Raw genomic sequence first — 26,904 nt, forward strand, 5'->3', positions numbered from 1 at the left:
CATCAGGCTCCAAAAACTATGTAAATAATACACATGAGTTGTAGGGGCTGAACGTGTTGGTGGTGCATTGAACACCCTGTGACAAGGAGCGGATATGAAGCACTTGACTGTGTTTGTACGTCGCCTACGTCACAGTGAGTCACTCTGTGTTTTATCACATTCACTGTAAGACACACTCGACCCGTCTATCGGACAGGTAGGCTACTGTATGATAAAGGGAACATGTCATCATGCTACGCTAAATTAAACACCTGCCTGAAATCTTAGGCTTATTAAAGAGTGTCAAGATCGGACTCATGGCATATAGCCTATCCACAATGTGTTATGGTGTTTGTGATTATGGACCCAGCTCTATATAGGAGGGAGAGAAGGCTAATAGCGCGTGTATGAGATGAAAGGAGTGTTCTGCCTCCAAGCATTTCATTGAATTGTTATGCTTCTAATTTGTAAAATTTCACTTTCATCCAGACTCTTATTTTGACGTTTGTATTTTTGAACTGTCTAGGAAGTAGGCAGGAAAATAGTTTAGAATAGTTTAGCAGGGCTCTCAAGTTTTGAAGACAGGCAAGAGTGACATATCCCCGCCCCCGGCCACGCCCCCGGCCCGCCCCCATTCCGCAGTCACTGGCAAGCAAAAGTTTTTGACTGTGCTGGTTGACTTCAGTGTCTGCTGTTTGGCCTGATGCCCCTTACTGCCTATGTGCCTTGTCACATCCCGCACACCTTGATGGGCACAGGAGTTCTCTTGGCGGCAGATAGAGTACCAGTAATATGAGCTGGTGCTTTCTACAGTAATAAATGGCCATTTAGAGGTCCATTCACTATTAAAATAGGTCTTGTAGGTGGCTGCTCCTTGGACTTTTCTCCCTTTTGTTCAAGCCATCTCCTCCACTGTTTCTTCCACCATCTCTTCCACCGTCTCCTCCTCTTCCACCTGCACCGTCTCTTCCTCTTCCACCTGTACTGTCTCTTCCTCTTCCATCATCTCCTCCTCTAATGTGTTTACGACCTTCTCTGGGCCTAATCTGGCCTTTTTAGGGGGCTTTCCTCTTTGGGCGAAGGACAGAATGCTCATTTGTTTTTTACCTGACATCTTTGAAAGACAGATGCAATGATTAATGCATCCATGGCCAGGATATTTATAACATGCTAGTATGCCTAATGTAGGGTGACCAGATTTGAGTTTGACGAAGTTTTGACATCTTTTTCACATGCAGGTGTAAAAGAGGATGTCTGGTCACCCTACCTAATGAGCTCGCGATTCACAACTTCACCAGGCGAAGAAGCCTCGGTATCTGAATAGAATGTTCAAGCAAACACATTTACAAAAAATAATGCCCATAACATCATTGAATATTAAGGGCTGCCTAATATTCGTTCGAATTATAGGCTATATATATTTTTAATAGGCCTACTCGAATTTATTGTAGCCTATTAACGAAGTTCGGAGTCAAAGCTATAGTGAAAAGGCAGGCTCTAGCCTAAAACTGTGTTAGCTACAAACACTCATTAAAAACTGATGCTAATTATCTGGGAAATACTCTCTAACTGCAGTCAAGTTGTCATTGCTTGTGTCAAACCATTGTGAATTTGTTGTAACATTAAAACAGGAGACGACTTATCCTTTGTAGAAGACTGATGCCCGGAGATCCAGTGATCAATCGTGCGCAATTCCAGGATGCTTTATTTTCATTGGTTGCTGGATTAAATCTTACCCAGATACAACAGATACAAAAGATATGTTTTTTTTCTGATTGGCTATTGTGTAGCCAATTTCTTTTTTTTGATTGGCTGATAAGTGGCACCTCACGGCAGAACTCCAGGGGATTCGGGGAGACGTGCTTGATTCCTCCATGGTGAGGGCAGCTCGGCCAGGTCATGTTTGCGCGCTGCGGCACATTAAATAGCCTAGAGGTTTTTTTTCAGCGTGAGAAATACGATGTGTGGCGGGAGTGCGTGACTAAATGACCAAACGCGTTTCTAAAAACGTGACGCTAGCAAAACCATTGTTTCCTATGGTACGGCGCGCCTTTCGTGTGCGCCTCTTATCCGCCGCGCGTCGCGTCTTTCAAAGCGTTTTTTAGGTGTGCTTAAAAGGCGCACCGCTCATCAATGTCACACTCGGCCCAGGCAGGTTGCGCACGTAGCTCCGCTTCAAAGGCGCCGGGTTTTGCCCGCTGCACTTTACCAAAATGTTTTTGAAGCGTCTGAAACGCGTTTTTGAAACGGCAGACGCTTCAAAAACATCTTGGCAAAGTGCGGCGGGCAAAACAGCCGCAGGGGCACCAGGCTGTTTTGCCCGGCGCCTAGGAAGCGGAGCTGTGTGGGCAACCTGCCTGGGCCGAGTGTGACATTGATGAGCGGTGCGCCTCCGCGCCTTGCGCTGGAAAGTTGAGAATAGTTCAACTTTTAAGCGCATCTAAAAAACGCTAGAAAGACGCAACGCGTGGCGGAGAAAAGGCGCACACGCAAGGCGCGCCGTACCATAGGAAACAATGCATTTGCTAGCGTCCCGTTTTTAAAAACGCGTTGGTGTGTTTCGGCCCTTTGGTGTTTCAGCCCTACAGTGCAGACGGTCATTCCGCCAGAGAGATTGCTTCTTACATGTTGATTCCCCAGCAGAGGCATCGCTGTACGTATCACATATTTGTTATAACTAAGTTAACTCATTAGTATGGTAATTTCATGGTGTAAAAACGAAGTTATAATGCTAAAACCTAAGTGGCAATGTTAAAATATGGATGTTAGTTCTAACACGTGGATGCTATTAGGATCATGTTAGCTCTAGGAAAGGTTAACAGTTAGCTTTACATGTGATTTCTATATTTCATGGAAACTAGGTGACTTAACTAATTGAAATGTTTTGCTGTTTGTTTCCTAATTTCACTCTCTTTCATCTTTTGATCTATTGATCTTATCAATGTGGATTCAGTACAATGTGAAGAGTGAAAATCAATCTGCAAACAAGAATTTAAGGCATTCTTCATGTTCATGAATAGAAGAGAGTTTAGCTCGCTGTCTAGTTGGAGTTAACACATCTTAACGAGGAGTGTGACGGACCCGAGTGCAGGGTGACCGTCTATAGGTGGGTGTGGCCACAACGCTCAGTCAGAGTCAGCGTTCAAAGACATGAGGGTTTATTAAGGATTCAAGATCTTCACGCAAACCATAAATACAACACAAAATGCAGATTAGGAAACCTACTTAAAAATCCAACGTATTAATACAAATTAGACAAAAAAACGAATCAAGCAGAGTACAAAACTCAGCAGCCTCAGGGTCAGCGCACAATATTCACATTCACATACCTGACAAGGAACTAACCTCACTAAACAGATCAGGTGAACACATAGAAAGGTGGCCAGCACCATTTACAACAAAAGGGGTACACAAAGAAATCAATGAATACACATATCACAAAACAGACCATGCAACGCAAATACAGTGTTCCTCTGTGTGGTGAATACAATCAAATAATAAACTACATAATAATCACACTCCCAGGCATGCTAAAAGACTCCATACATAAGTGGTTTGGCCACTGTTGTCCCTACAGTCATTACAGGGAATCACCTCCAACATGTTGCTAATTCATATTCAGTGAGACTGAGTTTGTGCACCAAGTCCGTTCAATAAAATAAATGTGTGAAAAAGTGTCCTAGCCTCTTAAAGTTCTTTCAATCGGGAGCGTGCATGTGTTGAAGTATACTATCCCATGTGCGTGTGTTTGTATGCGAGTCCTATGAGTTTGTGTGTAGCAACATTTGAAAGAAGGCACAATATTGCCTCAAAATTCCGTAGGTATGAGGATTATTACTGCACAAACACTGCAATACTTTTTTCGATAACTTCACTGATATGGGTTGGTACTTGGTAGTAGGCTTCGTTTTTTGTTTTGAAAATCCAGTCTGTGAACTGCTCTCCAATAGGAACACAACCACTAGGGGCATAGGTTTTCACTTTACATAGGAAGGTGCTAATGCTCATTATCAACGCAGAACAGATAAAAACGAAAGTAATTCTAACCTTAGCAAGGAAGGTTTTAACATAGAACGACTGCATGCAAGAACGTGTCCATCGTTTTTCTATGAGGGTGAGTAAGCATAATTAGTAAAAGTTACGGTTGTAATTGACTGAATTGGACTGAATATGGAAGATTAACCTAGAGAGTTAGTAGTCGGAGACGACACGAAAGTTTTCACGGACTTGATGGGTCTACCTGCGAAAAGCCACGCTGCAGATTAGGCCTAGTTATTCATACCACCTTTTGTGACCTTGACTCTAATTTGCCTTGACTGAAGTCAAATAACAATGTAGTATAAATCTAGTCTGTTATCCAAATCCATAGACTATCACCATGGGTCAGCTGCAGTTCCAATAAATGAATATGAACAGTCTGGGGAAAAAATGGCTTGAAGACGAGGAAGTGACATTTTTGTTAGCAGGTTTGTATGTAATGGCACCTTAAACTAGCACGCAAATGTCCATGTGTAGGCTCATGTGCCCATTGTAACCTGTCTTGTGAAAAAAGGTTAGTAAAATCATGGGTAAAGTTCAGCTCTTCCGCTGTAACAGAGGATTAATGGTCCATTCAAGACGACGGTGAACTCGGTAAACTAGCAATGGGACACTCGAGACAGGGGCCTCGGCACTGGCTGTGTCGGATAGTCCTGTGGTCTTTTCCTTCCTATCTGCTCATGACCTTTTCCGTCGAGATACAAAATGTGAAATAGATTTAAGGACTAAGGAAAAGACAACTGCGGTTTTAGGAGAATCCGACTTCACGTAGGTATACGCTAGGGCAGGCTACTCATTATGTGAAAATGGTATTGACGTGAGTTCATAGACTTAAGGAGGGGAAGTGAAAACCTAGGAAAAAAAACCTACAGGTTGCGTTCCAATCGCAGAGCAGTTTACATATAAAATCCCATAAACTGAATTAAACAATTTTGAAATTGCTCCTATCGTTCCAGAAATGGACTTCAACCCAGGTCACGTGCCCCGCTCACCGCAGAATATGCCTTTTCCCGTCATGATAGCCCTGACACCACCTGTCAGCTCTCCCTGTGAGTAGCGGAACTGCTCTACATGTCTAGACCCTGTAATGGTTATCACCACGCGGTTTTTTTTTGTGCCTGTGCCGCGACTACCTCTACATCAACTTTACTACACACGCAACTTCACTTGTCTTTCCCCGCACTTTGTGTCCCTCCTGAGAATTCAGAATAGCAAATCATACCTACCTCCGCATGTAGGTTTGAAAAAATCTGTTGTAGATCACGTCGGACTTGGAGCATTCGCTGCACTTCATTTATCTGACGGTAAGGTAGTACCTCAGAATAATATTCACCTCGACTAAAATATGGATTATCCTTGATTTTTGACACTTAATAAGACATATTAAAAAACATAAAATTACCATTAATTCAGGAAGTTACACATGTCGACACAGTTGTTAATCAGAGTGCAGGCGCGGCACGGGACGATAGCTTTGAGTATCAGCACTACAACGAAAATATATTAATTAGTTACTATCACCAAAAACAGCACACTGGGTGCCTAACTGCTGAGAGTGCTTGTTTAAGTTGTGATCTTACTGGGTAGAGAGCCTGTGTGAGTAGTTACTTGGGATTCCTAAGAGGTTAATGCTGACCCCCCCCGCCCCCCCCTGAATTCTAAGATTAGCCTGGGTCAAGATGCGATAGCGGTTTTGGTGGTACAGTGTTTTCCCTCATGTGACACTCAAGTTCAACTCAAGACAACTCATCATTCATGAAAACAGGCACATTTTATGACACTTACAGTAGTTACATTCCTGTACTTTTTGTATTTCTTATATATTTATAGTATTGTATTGTTACACTAGGTTTCTATTACTGGTAGTTTGCTTGTTCTCACCTTTGTACATCACTTTGGATAAAAGCGTCTGCTAAATGTCTGTCTTTCTTTCTCTCTCCATATATATCTCTCTGTCTTTCTGTCTTTATTTATTTATATACTTATTTATTTGTTGACACGCAGACCAGTGTCTCCAATACCCAGCTGTGTGTCTATGAAGAGTGACCAATACATGGCAGACCCTCTCAATTTTAGCAGTGGACCACCACAGTCTGATCCAAAGTGAGTTGTCAGCTATTATATTTTACATCTTTACCTTTTACAAATACGTGTTTGTGTGTGTGTTAAAGAGAGAGAGATAAGGAGTGCGTATGCAGAGAGAGAGAGAGAGAGAGAGAGAGAGAGAGAGAGAGAGAGAGAGAGAGAGAGAGAGAGTGAGTTTTGTGCAAATCTAAGTGTACACAGTATTTACACACTAATCTGCACTCCCAGTGTTGCTTGGTGCTTCTGAATGTGTTCATGTGACTGTGTGTGTCCAGACCTATCAGCTGCTCTTTAATGTTAGGATGCAGTGAATGATGTGTGCAATTATTGGTGTCTGCAGTCAGATTAGAAATACCCTGACCCAAGATGTGAGCGTGTGAAAGAGAGAAAGAGAAGGAGAGAGTATGCAGACATGTTAACCTTACTAACTATACATTTTTACATTTTACAAATACAGATATGTACAAGAGTGGAGAATAGTTTGTGCGCGTGTGTGTGAGCATGTGTGTTTTAAAGAGAGAGAAGGATTATGTGTTATGGAGTATGCAGACGTGCTAACCTTACTAACTATTAGGAATATGTTTTAGCTAACTCTATTATTTTGTCTCCTTATGTAACCAGGCCACAGACACACAGACCAGTGTCTCCAGTTCCCAGCTGTGTGTCTATGAAGAGTGACTGGTCCATGCCATACCATCCTCCCAATTTCAGCAGTGGACCACCACAGTCTGATCCAAAGTGAGTTGTCAGCTATTATATTTTACATTTTTACATTTTACAAATACCCATATGTACAAAAGTGGGAAATTGTTTGTGCGCACATGTGTATGTGTGTCTCTGTGTGAGTGTTTGTGTTTTAAAGATAGAGAGACAAGGAGTGAGTATGCAGATATGCTAACTTCATTAACTATTAGGAAGAAGTGAGGGCTAATGCTAATTATTGTTGTGTGTGTGTGTGTGTGTGTGTGTGTGTGTGTGTCTGTGTGTGTGGTAGTGTGTAAATACTGTGTACACCAAGGTTTGCAGTGTTGCTTGGTGTTTCTGAATGTCTTCATGTGACAGTATGTGCAGACCTATCAGCTGCTCTTTAATGTTAGGATGCAGTGAATGATGTGTGTCTTTGTGCAATTATTGGTGTCTCTGCAGTCAGATTAGAAATACCCTGACCCAAGATGTGAGAGAGAGAAAGAGAAGGAAAGAGTATGCAGACATGTTAACCTTACTAACTACATTTTTACGTTTTACAAATACAGATACGTACAAGAGTAGAGAATAGTTTGTGCGCGCGTGTGTGTGAGCATTTCTGTGTGTGTTTTAAAGAGAGAGAAGGATTATGTGTTTTATGGAGTATGCAGACATGCTTACCTTACTAACTATTAGGAAGAAGTGTTAGCTAACTCTATTATTTTGTCTCCTTATGTAACCAGGCCACAGACACACAGACCAGTGTCTCCAGTGCCAAGCTGTGTGTCTATGAAGAGCGACCGGTCCATGCCATACCATCCTCCCAATTTCAGCAGTGGACCACCACAGTCTGATCCAAAGTGAGTTGTCAGCTATTATGTTTTACATTTTTACAATACACATATGTACAAAAGTGGAGAATTGTTTGTGCGCACATGTGTATTTGTGTGTGTGTGTGAGTGTGTGAGTGTGTGAGTGTGTGTGAGAGTGTGTGAGAGTGTTTGTGTTTTAAAGAACCCAGCTTGACCGCAGCAGAGAAAGTGATTGTAACCCCCAAACATCTAAAGTGATGTCTGGAAATATTTCGGATTTTGGTCAGTTGATGGTAAACTTGTTGAGCCTACAGCTAAAGTAGTGTGTAAGCTATGTAAGCTAGAGTTAGCTTACCATTCAACAACTAGCAACTTGAGGCTACATCTTCAAAATGTGCACCCAAGTGAATATGGCATAATATGTGGAACTTCAGCGAAACAGCCACGTCTGGATACATATTTTGCGCCGTCCGCCACAAGTTTGTTGTCTGCGGCACGACAGGAGGCCTGCACGCAAAAATTGATTTCGTTCATATGCAAGGACATGAGGCCGATCAGTGTGGTGGATGGGATAGGCTTCAGGGAGTTCTGTGAAGCACTGGAACCTAGGTACCGTATCCCTAGCCGTGGAACAGTCACCAATAGAATCGTAGAATTGTATAACAGTGTGTGCCTCATTTTATTTAACGTTAACAGAAACATTACTAGTGTGGGCTAGTTGGTACTGTACTGACTGTATATTGCATGAATAAAATAGACTAGATAGGCTACAACAGATTCATGCACTGGTTTGATTATTTGCCGTTTCATGCCAAGGAAAAGTTCCATGTTTACCACAGCACAGCTCGCCGTTCAATGTCGGTTCTATACTGTAAAACTTCAATTAATGTTAATAATATTTGTTTCAATCACTGAATGAAGCCTGCCATATTTGGGACAAGAATCGCGACCTTAAATTGCTTGCACGAAACTCTTGATCAGCACTCAGCATTTGTTTATTGTTGTCGTTCATTTAAACCGCTATGCGCAGAGAGCACGACGATGCGGGAGAGAGAGAGAGAGAGAGAGAGAGAGAAAGAGTGCGTGTGTGCGAGCGAGAGGCCAGGTAGGTAGGTAATATGTTGTTAAATATGTTTAAACTTAAATAAATTACCTATACAAGTAGTTATGTCTCGTTGTATTAATTTGTCCTGTTATTGACGTGTCTAATGCGCAACCAGATATTCGAATATGTTCGAATATATGTGGTTTTTTTAAAGGGAATATTCAAACGTCATTTTTGAGCAATTTTGACAGCCCTACTCTGCAGTTAACTTAGAAATACCCTAACCCAAGATGTGTGTCTGTGAGTGTGTGTGAGAGAGAAAGAGAAGGAGAGAGTATGCAGACATGCTAACCTTACTAACTATACATTTTTACATTTTACAAATACAGATGTGCACAAGAGTGGAGAATAGTTTGTGTGTGTGTTTTAAAGAGAGAGAAGGATTATGTGTTTTATGGAGTATGCAGACATGCTTACCTTACTAACTATAAGGAAGAAGTGTTAGTTAACTGTATTATTTTGTCTCCTTATGTAACCAGGCCACAGACACACAGACCAGTGTCTCCAGTGCCCAGCTGTGTGTCTATGAAGAGTAACCGGTCCATGCCAGACCCTCCCAATTTCAGCAGTGGACCACCACAGTATGATCCAAAGTGAGTTGTCAGCTATTATGTTTTACATTTTTACAATACACATATGTACAAAAGTGGAGAATTGTTTGTGCGCACATGTGTATTTGTGTCTGTGTGTGTGTGTGTGTGTGTGTGTGTGTGTGTGTGTGTGTGTGTGTGTGTGAGTGTGTGTGAGAGTGTTTGCGTTTTAAAGAACCCAGCTTGACCGCAGCAGAGAAAGTGATTGTAACCCCCAAAAATCTAAAGTGATGTCTGGAAATATTTCGGATTTTGGTCAGTTGATGGTAAACTTGTTGAGCCTACAGCTAAAGTAGTGTGAAAGCTATGTAAGCTAGAGTTAGCTTATCATTCAACAACTAGCAACTTGAGGCTACATCTTCAAAATGTGCACCCAAGTGAATATGGCATAATATGTGGAACTTCAGCGAAACAGCCACGTCTGGATACATATTTTGCGCCGTCCGTCACAAGTTTGTTGTCTGCGGCACGTCAGGAGGCCTGCACGCAAAAATTGATTTTGTTCATATGCAAGGACATGAGGCCGATCAGTGTGGTGGATGGGATAGGCTTCAGGGAGTTCTGTGAAGCACTGGAACCTAGGTACCGTATCCCTAGCCGTGGAACAGTCACCAATAGAATCGTAGAATTGTATAACAGTGTGTGCCTCATTTTATTTAACGTTAACAGAAACATTACTAGTGTGGGCTAGTTGCTACTGTACTGACTGTATATTGGCATGAATAAAATAGACTAGATAGGCTACAACAGATTCATGCACTGGTTTGATTATTTGCCGTTTCATGCCACGGAAAAGTTCCATGTTTACCACAGCCCAGCTCGCTCGGAGCGTTCAATGTCGGTTCTATACTGTAAAACTTCAATTAATGTTAATAATATTAGTTTCAATCACTGAATGAAGCCTGCCATATTTGGGACAAGAATCGCGACCTTAAATTGCTTGCACAAAATTCTTGATCAGCACTCAGCATTTGTTTATTATTGTCGTTCATTTAAACCGCTATGCGCAGAGAGCACGACGATGCGGGAGAGAGAGAGAGAGAGAGTGTGTGTGCAAGCGAGAGGCCAGGTAGGTAGGTAATATGTTGTTAAATATGTTTAAACTTAAATAAATTACCTATACAAGTAGTTATGTCTCGTTGTATTAATTTGTCCTGTTATTGACGTGTCTAATGCGCAACCAGATATTCGAATATGTTCGAATATATGTGTTTTTTTAAAGGGAATATTCGAACGTCATTTTTGAGCAATTTTGACAGCCCTACTCTGCAGTTAACTTAGAAATACCCTAACCCAAGATGTGTGTCTGTGAGTGTGTGTGAGAGAGAGAGAGAAAGAGAAGGAGAGAGTATGCAGACATGCTAACCTTACTAACTATACATTTTTACATTTTACAAATACAGATATGTACAAGAGTGGAGAATAGTTTGTGTGTGTGTTTTAAAGAGAGAGAAGGATTATGTGTTTTATGTAGTATGCAGACATGCTTACCTTACTAACTATTAGGAAGAAGTGTTAGCTAACTCTATTATTTTGTCTCCTTATGTAACCAGGCCACAGACACACAGACCAGTGTCTCCAGTGCCAAGCTGTGTGTCTATGAAGAGTAACCGGTCCATGCCATACCATCCTCCCAATTTCAGCAGTGGACCACCACAGTCTGATCCAAAGTGAGTTGTCAGCTATTATGTTTTACATTTTTACAATACACATATGTACAAAAGTGGAGAATTGTTTGTGCGCCCATGTGTGTGTGTGTGTGTTTGTGTGTGTGAGTGTGTGTGAGAGTGTTTGTGTTTTAAAGATAGAGAGAGAAGGAGTGTGTGTGCATGTATGCTAACTTCACTAACTATTAGGAAGAAGTGAGTGCTAATGCTAAATTATTATTTGATGTGTGTGTGTGTGAGTGAATGAGAGTTTGTGTGAATTAGCGAGTGTGATTATGCAGACATGCTAACCTTACTAACTATTAGGAAGAAGTGTTAGCTAACTCTATTATTTTGTGTCCTTATGTAACCAGGCCACAGACACACAGACCAGTTTCTCCAGTGCCCAGCTGTGTGTCTATAAAGAGCGACCGGTCCATGCCATACCCTCCTCTCAATTTCAGCAGTTGGCCACCACAGTATGATCCAAAGTGAGTTGTCATCTATTATATTTTACACTTTTACATTTGACAAATACACATATATTCAAGAGTGGCCACTTGCAAATAAATGTGTGATCTATAATTGTAATAGTAGGTGTATTTTAACAGTGAGAAACAGAATATCAACAAAAAAATGCAGAAAATTGCATTTTATAACATTTATGACTTTATTTGCATTTGATGCAGAAAATAAGTATTTGAACCCCTAGCAAAACATGACTTAGTACTTGGTGGAATAACCCTTGTTGGCAAGCACAGACGTCAGACTTTTCTTGTAGTTGGTCACCAGGTTTACACACATCTCAGGAGGGATTTTGGTCCACTCCTCTTTGCAGATCCTCTCCAAATCCTTAAGGTTGCGTTTTCAATGGGAGGGAATGAGGTTCAAGCCCAATATTCCACATTACATGGCCCCATCCCCTCGATGCAGTGGAGTCGTCCTGTACCCTTGCAGAGAAACAGCCCCAAAGCATAATGTTTCCACCTCCATGCTTGACGGTGGGGATGGTGTCATATTCAGCATTCTTCCCCCTCCAAACGCGGCAAGTCGAGTTGATGCCAAAGAGCTTGATTTTGGTCTCATCTGACCACATCCTGTCTCCCAATCCTCCTTAGAATCATTCAAGTGTTCATTGGCAAACTTCAGACAGCCCTGTACATGTGCTTCCTTGAGCAGGGGGACCTTGCGAGTTCTGCAGTACTTCAAACCATTACGGCGTAGTGTGTTGCCAATGGTTTTCTTGGTGACTGTCCCAGCTGCCTTGAGATCATTCACAAGCTCCCCCTGTGTAGTTCTGGGGTTATTCTGCACCTTTCGGATGATCACCGATATCGCACGAGGGGATATCTTGCATGGAGCCCCAGACCTAGAGCGATGGACAGTTGTTTGGTGTTGCTTCCATTTACGAATAATCGCACCAATTGTTGTCTGCTTCTCACCAAGCTGCTTGCCGATGGTTTTGTAACCCATTCCAGCCTTGTGCAGGTCTACAATCTTATCTCTGACGTTCTTGGTCAACTCTTTGGTCTTGCCCATGGTGGTGAGGTTGAAGGTGTGAAGTATGATTCTTTGGACAGGTTTCTTTTATACACGTCACCAGTTGAGATCAGGTGTACCTTGTTAGGCCTAATGAGGACTAATCTGTGTGCTTCTTGGGCACATAACTGGTCATTGGGATCCAGAATTCTTGCTGTTTGCTTGGGGGTTCAAATACTTATTTTCTGCATCAAATACAAATAAAGTCATCAATGTTATAAAATGCAGTTTTCTGGATTTGTTTGTTGATATTCTATTTCTCACTGTTAAAATACACCTACCATTACAATTATAGATCACACATTTCTTTGCAAGTGGCCAAACTTGCGAAATCGGCAGGGGTTCAAATACTTATTTTCCCCCTGTATGTGTGTCTGTCTGTGTATGTGTGAGTGTGATTGTGTTCTTTCAAAGATAGAGAGAGAAGGAGTGAGTGTGCAGATATGTTACTTCACTAACTATTAGAAAGAAGTGAGGGCTAATGCATTATTTGATGTGTGTGTGTGTGTGTGTGTGTGTGTGTGTGTGTGTGTGTGTGTGTGTGTGTGTGTGTGTGTGTGTGTGTGTGTGTGTGTGTGTGTGTGTGTGTGTGTGTGTGTGTGTGTGTGTGTGTGTGTGTGTGGAAGTGCAGATGAGTGTGTAAATACTGTGTACACTACGATTTGCATTGTTGCTTGGTGCTTCTGAAATGTGTTCATGTGACTGTATGTGTGCAGACCTATCAGCTGCTCTTTAATGTTAGGATGCAGTGAATAATGTGTGTCTTTGTGCAATTATTGATGTCTCTGCAGTCAGATTAGAAATACCCTGACCCAAGATGTGTGTGAGTGAAAGAGAGTAGGAGAGAGTTTTTTGTGTGTGTTTGTGCAAATCCTGGTGTAAGGTTTTCTCACACATTAATGAATAATGTGACTCTTTGTGTGATTTATCTGTCACTGCAGTGTCAGGAGGAATGTTCTGACCCAGGATCAGTCCAGGTGTGGAGTGTGTGAGCAGCTACTGAGGGACCCAGTCATCACCACCTGTGGACACAGTTTCTGCAGGCACTGCATCAGCAGCTACTGGAGCCAGTCTGGTCCATCAGGAGACTACTGCTGTCCCCAGTGCAGAAAGAGATCCAGAGCACAACCCTTTCTAAACCCTGACATAACCATGGCACAACCTCTGTTATACGCACATACAACAATGACACAACCTCCTGTATATCCCCCTACAGCCATGGCACAATCTTCTCTCTACCAACACAGAGAAATGGCACAGCTTCATCTCAAGCCATCTACAACCATGGCACAAGTTCCTCCATATCCACCCTCAGACTCAGGGCAGGACCCTCTATACCCACACTTACACATGGCACAGATTTCTCCACAGCCTCCTTTGGATGAGCACATAGACATGGAAGGAAGCAAACATCTCCAAACTGAGCCTGCTCCAGTCAAAAGGGCCAAACTAACAGGTGAGTCTTGAAGTATTTCTTTCAGAACTGCTTCCAGGAGTTGGGGTCCTGCACGAATAGAAGCACAACAGTTAAGAAACAAAATGATGGTGACATTTTGAAGTTCATTGTTCAGTGTTACTCTTCTTGAAATGTAGGTTAGAGAGACAATAACACATTTGTTTGATGCTGATCTGTTTTGCTTATTTGTCTGTTTGTTTGTTTTGTTTGTTTGTTTGTTGCCAAACAGATGATGTCCTGAACAGAGCACTGGTGAATCATAAAGCCAGTATGAAGAGGAGGTTTGAGAACATATCTGAAGGTGTCATGAGATCAGGGACTCAAACACTCCTGAACAAGATCTACACAGAGCTCTACATCACAGAGGGAGAGAGTGAAGGGGTGAATAATGAACATGAAGTTTGGCAGGTAGAGTCAGCATCCAGATCACAAACTACAGAAGACACAGCAATCAACTGCAATGACATCTTCAAGCCCTTACCTGGACAGCAGAGACCCATCAGAACTGCCATGACCAAGGGCATTGCTGGCATTGGAAAAACCGTCTCAGTGCAGAAGTTCATCCTTGACTGGGCAGAGGAGAAAGCTAACCAGGATGTAGATTTCATGTTTATACTTCCGTTCCGTGAGCTGAATTTGGTCAAAAATGATCAGTACAGTCTTCACAGGCTCCTGCTGGACTTCCACCCTGAGCTTAGGGAGCTACAGGATGGTGAATACAAAGACTGCCATATTGTGTTCATCTTTGATGGTCTGGATGAGAGTCGACTTCCGCTGAATTTTCAAGAGAACCAGCAGTTGTCTGATGTCGCACAAACATCATCAGTGGATGTGTTGATGACGAGCCTCATTCAGGGATCTCTGCTTCCCTCTGCTCTCATCTGGATAACCTCCCGACCAGCAGCAGCCAGTCAGATCCCTTCTCAGTGCATCAATCAGGTTACAGAAGTACGAGGGTTCAGTGATCCACAGAAGGAAGAGTACTTCAGGAAGAGGATCAGTGACCAGAATCAAGCCAACAGAATCATCTCGCACATTAGGGCATCCAGGAGCCTCCACATCATGTGCCACATGCCAGTCTTCTGTTGGATCTCAGCCACTGTCCTTCAGCAGATACTGGAAGAGGATGATGGGAAGGAAGCCCCCAAAACTCTGACTGAGATGTTCATACACTTCCTGCTCATCCAGACCACCAGGAAGAATCAGAAGTATCAAGAGGAAAATGATACATATAGACAGAGGCTCCTGGAATTACATAAGGATGTCATACTGAAACTGGCAGAGCTGGCCTTCAAGCATCTGGAGAATGGCAATCTCATGTTCTATGAGGAAGACCTGAAAGAGTGTGGAATTGATGTGAGTGAAGCCTCAGTGTACTCTGGCATGTGCACAGAGATCTTCAGGGAGGAATGTGTGTTTCACCACAAGAAGGTCTACTGCTTTGTGCATCTGAGCATCCAGGAGTTTCTGGCAGCCATGTTTGTCTTTCACTCCTACATGTCAGAACATTTTGAAATACTGAAATCATTCATCAGTAAAAAACACAAAGACCTGCAAGCCCCCCTTCCCTTGCATGTTCTGTTGAAGGGAGCAATGGATAACGCTTTGGACAGCAAGAATGGACACCTGGACCTTTTCCTCCGCTTCCTTGTAGGCATCTCAGTGGAGAGCAATCAGGCCCTTTTACAAGGTCTGCTGTCGAACACACACAGCAGCTCAGAGAGCATCAAGAAAACGTGTCAGTACATCAAGGTTCTCAAGAGAAAGGATCTGTCTCCTGAAAGATGCATCAATCTTTTCCATTGCTTATTTGAAATGAATGATCATTCCCTACATGAAAAAGTCCAGACATATCTGAGATCTTCACATGGCGTCTCAGATTGTTTGTCACCTACCCAATGTTCAGCACTGGCCCACATGCTTCTGATGTCTGAGGAGGTGCTGGATGAGTTTGACTTGACGAAATACAACACATCAGAGGAGGGACGTAGGAGACTAATACCAGCTGTGAGATGCTGCAGAAAGGCCCGGTGAGTTCCCAATTAGATCCCATATGGAAATAATAAAGGTCTGAGAAATCAGCTTAAAACCAGTGCGTACACCACCTTATGTGAGAGCAACCTTTACAGAAATAATTTGCGTTCTTTTTCTGAGAGTGTGATATATTTTTTTTTATATATGTTCCTAGTTTTTTTATCGGAAAAAAACTTGCAAATTATGTTCTCCTTACTGTATGTTTCCACATACACGTTTTATCGCCAGGCGGTATTCCGCAGATTAGCTTGTGAACTCATGAAGATAATGATAGATGTTGCGGCTGTCACTCATGCTCTGATTCATGTATTTATTAATTTATTGTATCTGATTCATTTATATCAGCCAGTTAAATCACGATCCCCACATATCAGAGGCTACTTGGCGCTTGTTTCGAGTTCTATTTTAACTCATTAGCAGCCAGCTAGCTACTATTTGTTCTCAATAGATGTTCTGTTAAAGTGTTAGCAGCAAGCTAACAATAATGGTCGAGAGCTTCAGTTAAGACCTACAATATTCTGTTTGCCCTGACAGTGTTCGTGTAGTATATAAACAACAAACCGAGTAGATGTAGACATATAAAAGTCGTGTAAACATCTTTATGCACCTTTATTCACATAAAATATTTCCCAGTAACAGACTCCCGAGACCCGCCATCTTGTTTTGATTTTTTTGATTACTCCCGCCCTTCTGCACAACGTCGGCTTCCAATTAAAGTTAAAGAATCGCCAACTTTGAAAGGGCGGCGGAGGCGTTTTCTTGCTCAACAGGCGGGATATCATCTCCATTCATTCCCAATGAGAGCAGGACGTTTAACGTGTATGTGGAAACACTCTGTTAGCAAATTGTTTACATTTTTTTTTTTTTTTTTTTTAAATGATTTAAAAAAAAAAGCTATTTCTGCTGGTCCAGTATTTATTCATGTACTAGTTGTGAGCATGACCAGAATTGAATAATATGTTGTAAATGTAATAGAAAAATGTGTATTTGTGTTACGTCAAACTTCTTTGAAAATCCCTAAATCTTCTCACCCTACTGTTTTGTATCTTGTGAAAAAAAACATTTAAAAAAAAACAAAAAACAAACAAAACATTTCAAGGAATTAGATCTGATGCAGCAGACTTGCTATTTGGTACTATAAGTGTGAAACATATAGCTGTGTATTAGGGGTGGGGGAAAAAAATCGATTTTTCGATTTCTCTCGATTCTCTCTAGAACGATTCTGTCTCGATTCAGAAAAGTTCATAATCGATTTTTTTAATAAATTAAAAAAAATAAAAAAAAATAATAATATATATATATATATTTTTTACACATTCATTTTGTGTTGAAATGCAAACTGCATCGATTATTGCATTGTTCATAGAAAGTCATAATTGTGACAAGGACACACTTTTTCTCTAATAAAAAAATAGATCTGTTGGTTTTCTTTAACCCTCCTATTATGTTTGGGGTCAATTTGACCCCATTCAATGTTTAACGTCTTTTTGCTTCATATTCAATGACTTTTCCTAATTTAATGGGGACAACTGGGTAAAGACAAAATGAACATGATGATATGTTTTCAATGTCCTGTACACATACTTTATGCATGGGTGTTGTTTGGGGTCAATTTGACCCCAGGCTGTTTTAATTGTATAAAATATACAAGAAATATCAACTTTTTTCATCACATCTCCATAGTCGCGTAACATGTATTCTGGATGTATAAGGGGGGTGGGTGGGGGTATTGTTTTATTTTTAAGGGCTATTTAGGTAGTCAACAAACAAACCTAAAGTACCTGACACAAAAACTTGGGTAAAAAAAAAGAATTATAATAATTTTTTGGAGGTTTAAATTGCTGGGGTCAAATTGACCCCAAGCATAATAGATGTGGGTAAAATTTGAACGTAATAGGAGGGTTAATTATCAAACACAAAGTAGGAAGTGATTTGAGACTCTGAATAGCAAACTCAAATGTTTTAAAAATCGAGATGCATCGATAATCGTTTTATCGGTTTAGAATTGATAATCGATAATCGGTTTAGAATCGAGAATCGGTTTAGAATCGAATCGTTGACCTCTGAATCGGAATCGAATCGAATCGTGAGGTGCCAAGAGATTCCCACCCCTACTGTGTATAAATGTGTATACAATATATATATATACATGTCTGTATTCAATGTATACTTTTGAAAATCACCTAGAAATCTGCTGCACATACTGACATATGATTTATAATTGTAGACTTGCTGGCTGCAAACTAACAGAGAAGTCTTATGAGATTGTGGCCTCAGCTCTACAGTCTGCAAACTCCCCCTTAAGAGAGCTGGACCTCAGTCAGGAAGACCTGCAGCAGACAGGAGAAATGCTGCTCTCTGCTCTACAGAGTCCAAACTGCAAACTGGAGACACTGAGGTCAGTAATATTGTAGACTGTGTTAACAAATGCATACTGTTAACTGTAGACTGTGTTAACCAGACAATAGCAACATCAATGTTGTACTATAGGCAGAATTTGCTCTCTCAACAATAATTCCAGGTGTTGTGCCAAATGTTGATGAATATGTTGCCGATTTGTCCATGTGTGTGTTGCTGATTTCTCCATGTGTGTGTGTGTGTGTATATATAAATTAGGGCTGTCAAAGTTAACGCGTTAATCTATGAGATTATTGTGGCCTAGATATAATGCGAAAAATTTTAAAACTTTGTTTACTTCCGGTGTGCGTTGACCACTGACACGAAAACGCTGCGTGCCTGCAGTCAGTTAGATAGGAGAGACCGAGACGGTAGTTGAAGATAGAGATAGCTGAGAGATTGTTAGACGGAACGTTGCTGTTTAAGAGGCAAAATGACGGAACAATCAACAAAACTAAAGTTGTATGTAGCATTTGTCAAGCTGAATTTAGCTATCACAGAAGCAGCTCGTCTTTAAGTTATCACCTTAATGCAAAGCACCCGACAGAAAGCAGTCCAAGGTAAGATGGTTGCCAACCCACACTCCACGACTTCTCTAGGAAAATAACTAGACCAGTCCGTGAAAAGGTTACCAACGCTTTAGCAGTTTGGGTTGCCAGTGACTGTCGATAGTTTTGTGTTTAAAAAAATATATAATTAAACAACAGTGTCTAAAATACACGCTGTCTGATGTGATTACTCGTTAATTTATAAGATTTAGTCTTTAGAATAAAAACAAACTTTTAATCGCGAATAATCTAGATTAATGAATTAAAAAATGTCAGATGAATTAGTTAATTTTTTTTTTTATCTATTGACAGCCCTAATATAATATATATGGTGAAGACACACAAAAAACATTTTTTTGAAATAGGCTGTTCAAGTTTGCAAAACTTGCTATTTGGTACTATAAGTGTGAAAAATATGTTTTTATTGCCAGTTAATTTCTTAAGTGTAGCTCATACTATTACATGTTGTGTTTTTTTAATGTATACTTTTGAAAATCATCTAATAATCTCCTACACACACTGGCATATGATTTATAATTGTAGACTTGCTGGCTGTGGACTAACGGAGAAGTCCTGTGAGATTGTGGCCTTAACTCTGCAGTCTGCAAACTCCCCCTTAAGACAGCTGGACCTCAGTCAGAATGACCTGCAGAAGTCAGGAGAAATGCTTGGCTTTGCTCTACACAGTCCAAACTGCAAACTGGAGACACTGAGGTCAGTAATGTTGTAGACTGTGTTAACGGACGCATACTGTTAACTGTAAACTGTGTTAACCAGACAATAGTAACATCAATGTTTTACTCTAGGCAGAATTTGCTCTCTGATTTCAGTCAGTAAAACTGTTCACAGAGGCCTTATCTACATCATCATATTTTGCAGGTGTTATGTGTGTGTGCGTGCGTGCGTGTGTGAGCATGTGTGTAAATAATATAAAGCATTGAATACACACTGAACTGAAGACACAAAAATACATTTTCAAGGAGGCTGTACAAGTTTGTAAAGCTTTATTCCATCATCCCTCTGGTGGTAAACTAACAGAGTAGCCTGCTGTATGTTTCGCCTCTTGCTCCTCTCACTGAGCTTTGATGCAGACTATTTCCTCTCCTCCATCACACTCTGGGCCTCATTTACTAACCGGATTGCGCCTGTTTCAGGCGTAAAATAGCGGGTAAAAACCTAAAACCGTATTTATCAAAGGTGGCGCACTTTAGATTACCGCTGCTGGGAGGGTATAGGGGAAAGTGGGTGTTCGTCGCAAAGAGATGGGAGGAGATGCGTAAAGTGCGCCTAATTATGTACCCTATTAGTAACGAAACAAGAGGTGTTTCAGCATGACATATCAGCTGCTAAATAAAAATTGTGCCTGCGAGAAATTAGAAAAATACGAACATCAGAAATGTTATTTTTTTTTTTTATGTTTATATTTGATATATCATTTAATATAGACATATACAAAATTGTCCCACCAGCTAGCTGTTCGGCCACGCTTTACCCAGAATTGCCGCTCATTGTATGGTTTACTTTAAAACCGTATTTTTACTCATAGTTCAAGCAAACCGAATGTCTGAAAATTTCAGTTGTCCCTGCCCTGTCCACGCTACAACTCCAGCTTTCAAATGTATCTGCCTAGGGCAGCATTTTTGAAAAGCCTGGTTTTCAGTGTTGGAATGCGCCGTTTTAAAGTAAGGGGTGTCGTGTATTCCTACCAGACTATTTAACGGGATGCTATGGAGCAGTTAACCTGGCTATTAACTATCCTAGCTATCTATAGCTTAGGTAACCATATTAACAGTTTGCAGTTGCCTGTGTGTGAATTAACTCATGTTAATATGTGTGAATATGAACTTGTGAACATAAACTCGTTAATATGAAGCTGCACAGGCACCCTGAGGGGTAACCATAGCAACCCAGAAACTCAATGTTCGCTGAAAAGTTTAATTTCCCAAAATCAGCTCACCAATAAAAGACAGTCTTGATTTCAAAGTGATCACAACTTTTAATGTGGACGGAAGGGCTAAACGGAGAAATATTTATGAGTTTCTATATTTACCTGGGTTAGTTTGCTGTAACCTCGTGAACCAAAAGCTCTAATTTTAATGATAGCCCATCATCCATGGTGGAACACGTAGGCTCTTTCTTCCCTATTTTAGCGGAGCGCTAAATAACACTAATGGGCGGTGTTAGGCGCAGATGACACGACGATGTTCTTGTTTGATAAATAGGATGCAAAATACCGTGCGTTATTTGCGGTTTGGCCAAGGCGCAGATTAAGCTGCGGTCGCAATGTTAGTAAATGAGGCCCTCTGTATTTTAAAATGTGTAAGGAACCCATTAGGTTGCTTGTTACAGAGAGTTCAGTTCTTCATTGGTGTATATTTGGTTTGTTCTCCTGCAACAAGACAGTGACCATGACAGTGACAGAGCATTGTTCCAAATTGGGCAAGACATATTTATAAAGGAAGCAGTCAAGCTGTAATGCTACAAAGTTTGTAGTTTCTGCAAATGGAGGATTATTTGATGAAAACAAATTCCAAGCACGTAATTATTATTTCAATCTGAAATCATTATTTTTGAATTGACCAACTGTCTGAACTATATTTCTGTTCATTTAGCTCCTTATTTGATGGATAAAGTGTCGATTTTCTGTGTCATTCTAAACTTTTGAACAGTATTGTTTTTATCCATGCTACCATGTTCTACTCTCTGTCTCTACACCTCTCACTCTACACAGACTTGCTGATTGTAAGCTAACAGAGAAATCCTGTAAGGCTGTAGCCTCTGCTGTCAAGTCATTGGTCTCCCTGACAGAACTGGACCTCACAAACAGTGAACTGAAGGATTCTGGAGTTCAGCTTCTCTCTGCAGGACTAAGTAGCCCTCACTGTAAACTACAGACATTAAGGTTGGTGATTTTGACTTTCATTCTAATACCTAGTATCACTCCTGATTGGAGCTTTTGATGCATGTGCTAGATTTGTTTTGCTGTTCATGAACTGTTCACACTTCTGTCTATACGAAACCATTTGCATTTTTTGGGCAAGTGACCGAACAATCCTGACACTTATCAATGTCTCCTAGTACACAGAGTAGTTGTAATGGTGTAATGAAGGTTTGACACAGATTCTCAAATGTTTGTGTGTAGATGGTCAGTATATGGATTCAGAGTGTATTTTCAAAGAAAAAGGACCAAAGTGATATTTCTTCAGGGGGTAATTAGAATTATTTTGAATCATTTTGTTATAATGTATGGATTGACAGTCAATCAGTGTAGGTCAGAATTGTTGTGGACTTGTATACCACATTTTTGCACCTGTATAATCGCTGCCTATCAAGAGCCAGCCAGAAACCATGTAATCAGTTTTCATGATGTGTTTTCATTCATTACTGTAAGAACATTTATAGTGTTTAAGTAGAACTGATTCAAAGTGTCCCATTTGTATTGTTTGTAGTAAAAGTCTGTTAACCCGTTTGGAATTAATGAAAATTTCTGGGACAGAGAGGTTCCCCAAGGAGGCCAAGATACAGTATGTAGATGAGGACAACAGAAAAGAGACATCAATAAGATGGCTTTTACTTAATTAAGCATAATCTGTAAGTCAACAGCACAATGTAACCTTGGAAAAGAAAATGAGGAAACCAAGTTTTAAGAATTAAACCTGCCCTCTGCTCAGTGTTTTTTAAAGAAAAATCTGCTTGTCATTATGCAAATTCAGCCTACAGACCTACAATGAAAATGCACAACACCACAGTTTACACAGCATAGGTATGTGCTGGATTAGTTTGCTGTCCATGAACTGTTTCGGTTAATTTCGCTCCTTATTTGATGGTTGAAATGTCAATGTCTGTGTCATTCTAAACTTTTGAACAGTATTGTTTTTAGTCATGCTACCATCTCTGTCTCTATACCTCTCACTCTACGCAGACTTGCTGACTGTAAGCTAACAGAGGAATCCTGTAAGGCTCTAGCCTCTACTCTGCAGTCATCGGTGTCTCTGACAGAACTGGACCTCACAAACAATGACCTGAAGGATTCTGGTATTCAGCTTCTCTCTGCAGGACTAAGTAACCCTCACTGTAAACTACAGACATTAAGGTTGGTGTTTGACTTTCATTCTAATATCTAGTATCACTCCTGATTGGAGCTTTTGATGCATGTGCTAGATTAGTTTTTCTGTCCATGAACTGTTCACACTTCTGTCTATACAAAACCATTTGCATTTTTTGGGCAAGTGACAGAACACTCCTGACACTTATCAATGTCTCCTAGTACACAGAGTAGTTGTAATGGCCTAATGAAGGTTTGACACAGATTCTCAAATGTTTGTGTGTAGATGGTCAGTATATGGATTCAGAGTGTATTTTCAAAAAAAAGGGACCAAAGTGATATTTCTTCAGGGGGTAATTAGAATTATTTTGAATCATTTTGTTATAATGTATGGATTGACAGTCAATCAGTGTAGGTCAGAATTGTTGTGGACTTATATACCACACTTTTGCACCTGTATAATCGCTGCCTATCAAGAGCCAGCCAGAAAACATGTCATCAGTTTTCATGATGTGTTTTACTTCATTACTGTAAGAACATTTGTAGTGTTTAAGTAGAACTGATACAAAGTGTCCCATTTGTATTGTTTGTATTAAATGTCTGTTAATCCGTTTCGAATCAATGAAAATTTCTCGGACCGAGAGGTCCCCCAAGGAGGCCAAGATATGTTAGTAATGTTAGTCATTTTATACCACAGGAATGGAGACCTCAGTCAGGCAAGAGTAGAAAAATCAGGAACAATGAGGCGCATCAAGGGAGAGAGTGTTAGGATCGCTCTCGGGGATGGGACCCGAGTCGCTGGATTTGGGAACCAGCGTTTCAGCCAAGTGTGTCAGAGAGGACCCAATAGCAGGATGCAGTTCAAAACTTGGTTTCTTTAATACAATACATAATACATGCATTTTGCAATGCTTCAAATTGTCTGTGTTTTTTAGTTAATTGTGAGGGGTGAGGAGGTCCTGGAGGTAGGTTGGGCCGGTAGTGTTTATGGCCTTGTGAACTGGGAGAAGGACTTTGAAAATTATTCTTTGGTTGATTGGAAGCCAGTGGAGGGAGTGGAGGACTGGGGTGATGTGTTCTGATTTCCTTGTCCGAGTGAGAACCCGGGCAGCACTGTTCTGAACATACTGCAGCCTCTGAATGGTTTTTGCTGGTAGACCTGCCAGCAGAGAGTTGCAGTAGTCAAGACGGGAGCTGATGAATGCGTGCACCAGCTTTTCTGCAGTTTGGCAGATGGATTTAATGTGTTCATCAAAGGACAATAATGAGTCCAGCTTGACACCCAGGTTTGTGACGAGTGAGGAGAGAGGGGTGGGGTGACCATTTATGGTGATGTGGGTGATGCTGGCCTTTTTAGTTTGATGAGGGGTGCCAATAAGAATGGCCTCTGACTTGCTGCCATTGAGCTGAAGGGAGTTGTTGCTCATTCAGTGCTGGGTGTCATCCAGGCATTTAGTTGTCCGGGAAAGAGCCAGGTGTTTGTCAGGTGCAGTTCGGAGGTAAATTTGCGTATCATCAGCATAAGAGTGGAATTCGATGTTATGGCTCCGTAGTATATTTCCCAGGGGTGAAGTAGGAAGTGTTCTGGTGGTTGTTTTGCACCAAAGGTTAACTGATGGTGTGTGTCTGTAAAGCCCACTGTGTGAACAGATTTAAAGAAGTGGGCATGGTATTGAGACAAAGTGTGAAAATGATTGGAAAAAACTGTTAGTATTTTATCAGTTGAAAGCAGAGGAGTGTTCATCCCAGAGCTCGGATAACATGGGCCAAACCTATGACCTTAGAATTGTAACCAAAACACCCCAATCCTTATCACTGAGAAACACAGAGGCACACAGATAGAAATGGCACATTCAGGAACACACAGATATCTGCTTACCCTACTTTTAATGCTAAAAAAGATAAAGGCATCTGAGTTCTGAATGGAATCTCCGTAAACTTTTCATTCTTCAACCTCTTGGAATTAATCATCAGCTAGTTTTTAAAAGCTGACTTGAGTCAGTTTATGAACGTTGTTAGTGATTTATCTGCTCTTATAATAAACTGGGTAACACTTTCTATGAAGCCTGCCTTTATAAGTGTCACGTCTGACCCCCGCTCCGGTCACGCCCCCTTCAGCACACTCACTGGCACTCGCCCAGCTGCACTTCATCCCATCAGGTCACATCCACTCTCCCCAGCTGCACGTCATTTCACTTCAGATTACTCGATCACATTCACCTGTCCTACACCCTACATATACTCTTCACTCCCCTCACTCTGTGTCTGGTCTCGTCATTACACAGTAGAAGATACTGCCCGAGACGACCACCTCCGTGCTCACGACTCCAGGACTCCATTGACTGTCTCGTGCCGTATATCTCTGTTCCGCGCCTTATCGAGAGTGAAGCAGATTAGGACTCTGTAAATTTGTGCAATCCTGAGTTTGTTTCTGTTTAGCTTCCCCAGTTAGTTTAAATAGTTAATCCCTGTTTGTGTTAATCCCCGGATCTCAGTTTTTTGTTAGTAAACCTCAGTTTGTGTTCCGGTGTCAGACACTGTGTACTGTTCCTGAATGTGACTCAGTGTTAGTTTAGTTCATTTAGGAAATTAGACCACATACAATATTATAAACTGCCATACAATTTTATATGTCTGTATAGCAGCATAGTCACCATGCTAATAACCATAAATGAATATGAATAATATATCATAAAGGTGGTTATGGGGTGCTGTGAAGACTTACATACATAATTATAATGAATGCTAAAATTACTTAAAACTACTTTTTAAAGGCATTAATAATGCCCTTATAGGGCCTTATAGATGCAGGTTTCATAGGGTGCATTATGACATGACATTTGACAGATACACAGACTAATGATCACATATTTATAATGCATCATTCTGTCTTAGATTATAGCCATTTATAAATAACTGACATAATGTATCATTAAGATGGTCATGAGTCATTGTGAAGACATTTTACAAATGTACAATGAGTGCTACAATGACTTATAGCTACCTTTTTAAAGGCATTAATGCCCTTATAGGGCCTTATAAATGCAGGCTTCATAGAAAGTGTTACTGACACACAGACTGACGATCACATATTTATAATGCATTATTCCGTATTAAATTGTAACCATTTATAATTAACTGATATCTTGTTTCATAAAGGTGCTTATGAGTCATTGTGAAGACATTATACATAGTTATAATGATTTCTATAATGACTATAGCTACTTTATAAGTCATTATTAAGGCCCTTATAATGCCCTTATAGGGCCTTATAAAGCTAGGCTTCAGAAAAAAGTGTTACCATACATTTTATTTTTAATAAATAAATGTGTGGGATTTTGACTGACAAAATGGCTGAATTTTCAAATACCGTACATACCTTTAATGCATTTTCCTTCTATAATAATGAGAAAAGATGATGTCTTGTTTCAGACTGGCTCGTTGTCTCATCACACACGAGGGCTGTTCTTTCTTGGCCTCTGCCCTCAAATCAAACCCCTCCTACCTGAAACAGCTGGATCTGAGCAACAATCACCCAGAAGACTCAGGTGTCAGAAAGCTCACAGGCAGACTGAATGATCCCAACTGTAAACTAGAGACTTTCAGGTGAGTGCTGGGTGTTTATCTGGCTTGAAATAACATTTTAAACCGTTGCTGAGGGCACCAAGGCTCAGGGGTCGTGGAGGGAGATTTTAATGGAGCGGATGGGAAAAGTTTTTTCACTAAGAGCACCAAGTCTGGACTGTTGGAGGTGCATCTTCTTTCTATTCCTACATGGATGTGCATGTTGCTCCTCTTCCTAAACTCCAAGAAGTCATGGGTGCACATGTCCTGCTAGTATCACCAGTCAGCAGCCACTTCTATTCCCCTCATCTTCTCTCAGTCACAGCATGCCAGGGCTGATGGCAGTCAGTGCTGCTCTCAGACATCTGTCTCAACCAAAACT

At 40.9% G+C, this 26,904-nt stretch overlaps 1 protein-coding gene across 9 annotated transcripts; it reads left to right on the top strand.

Moving 5' to 3' along the window:
- The first annotated feature begins 3,980 nt into the window (after nucleotides 1–3,980).
- LOC105894053 (NACHT, LRR and PYD domains-containing protein 12-like) lies at nucleotides 3,981–26,904 on the top strand. Of its 9 annotated transcripts, XM_042703541.1 has the most exons (12): nucleotides 3,981–4,093; nucleotides 4,974–5,066; nucleotides 6,022–6,120; nucleotides 9,183–9,296; nucleotides 10,847–10,963; nucleotides 13,420–13,934; nucleotides 14,164–15,964; nucleotides 18,196–18,366; nucleotides 19,457–19,627; nucleotides 21,645–21,815; nucleotides 22,836–23,006; nucleotides 26,391–26,900. In XM_042703541.1, exons 3-12 carry the CDS (start codon nucleotides 6,053–6,055, stop codon nucleotides 26,566–26,568), a joined length of 3,477 nt encoding a protein of 1,158 aa, XP_042559475.1. In that variant the 5' UTR covers nucleotides 3,981–4,093; nucleotides 4,974–5,066; nucleotides 6,022–6,052; the 3' UTR covers nucleotides 26,569–26,900. The 9 variants fall into 9 exon arrangements, with proteins under 9 accessions (XP_042559475.1, XP_031418027.1, XP_031418029.1 ...); XM_031562167.2 differs by lacking the exon at nucleotides 4,974–5,066; XM_042703543.1 differs by lacking the exon at nucleotides 3,981–4,093 and having other exon boundaries at nucleotides 4,987–5,066; nucleotides 26,391–26,901.

This window comes from Clupea harengus, chromosome 24 (genome assembly GCF_900700415.2).
Source record: "Clupea harengus chromosome 24, Ch_v2.0.2, whole genome shotgun sequence".
Taxonomy (NCBI): Eukaryota; Metazoa; Chordata; class Actinopteri; order Clupeiformes; family Clupeidae; genus Clupea; species Clupea harengus.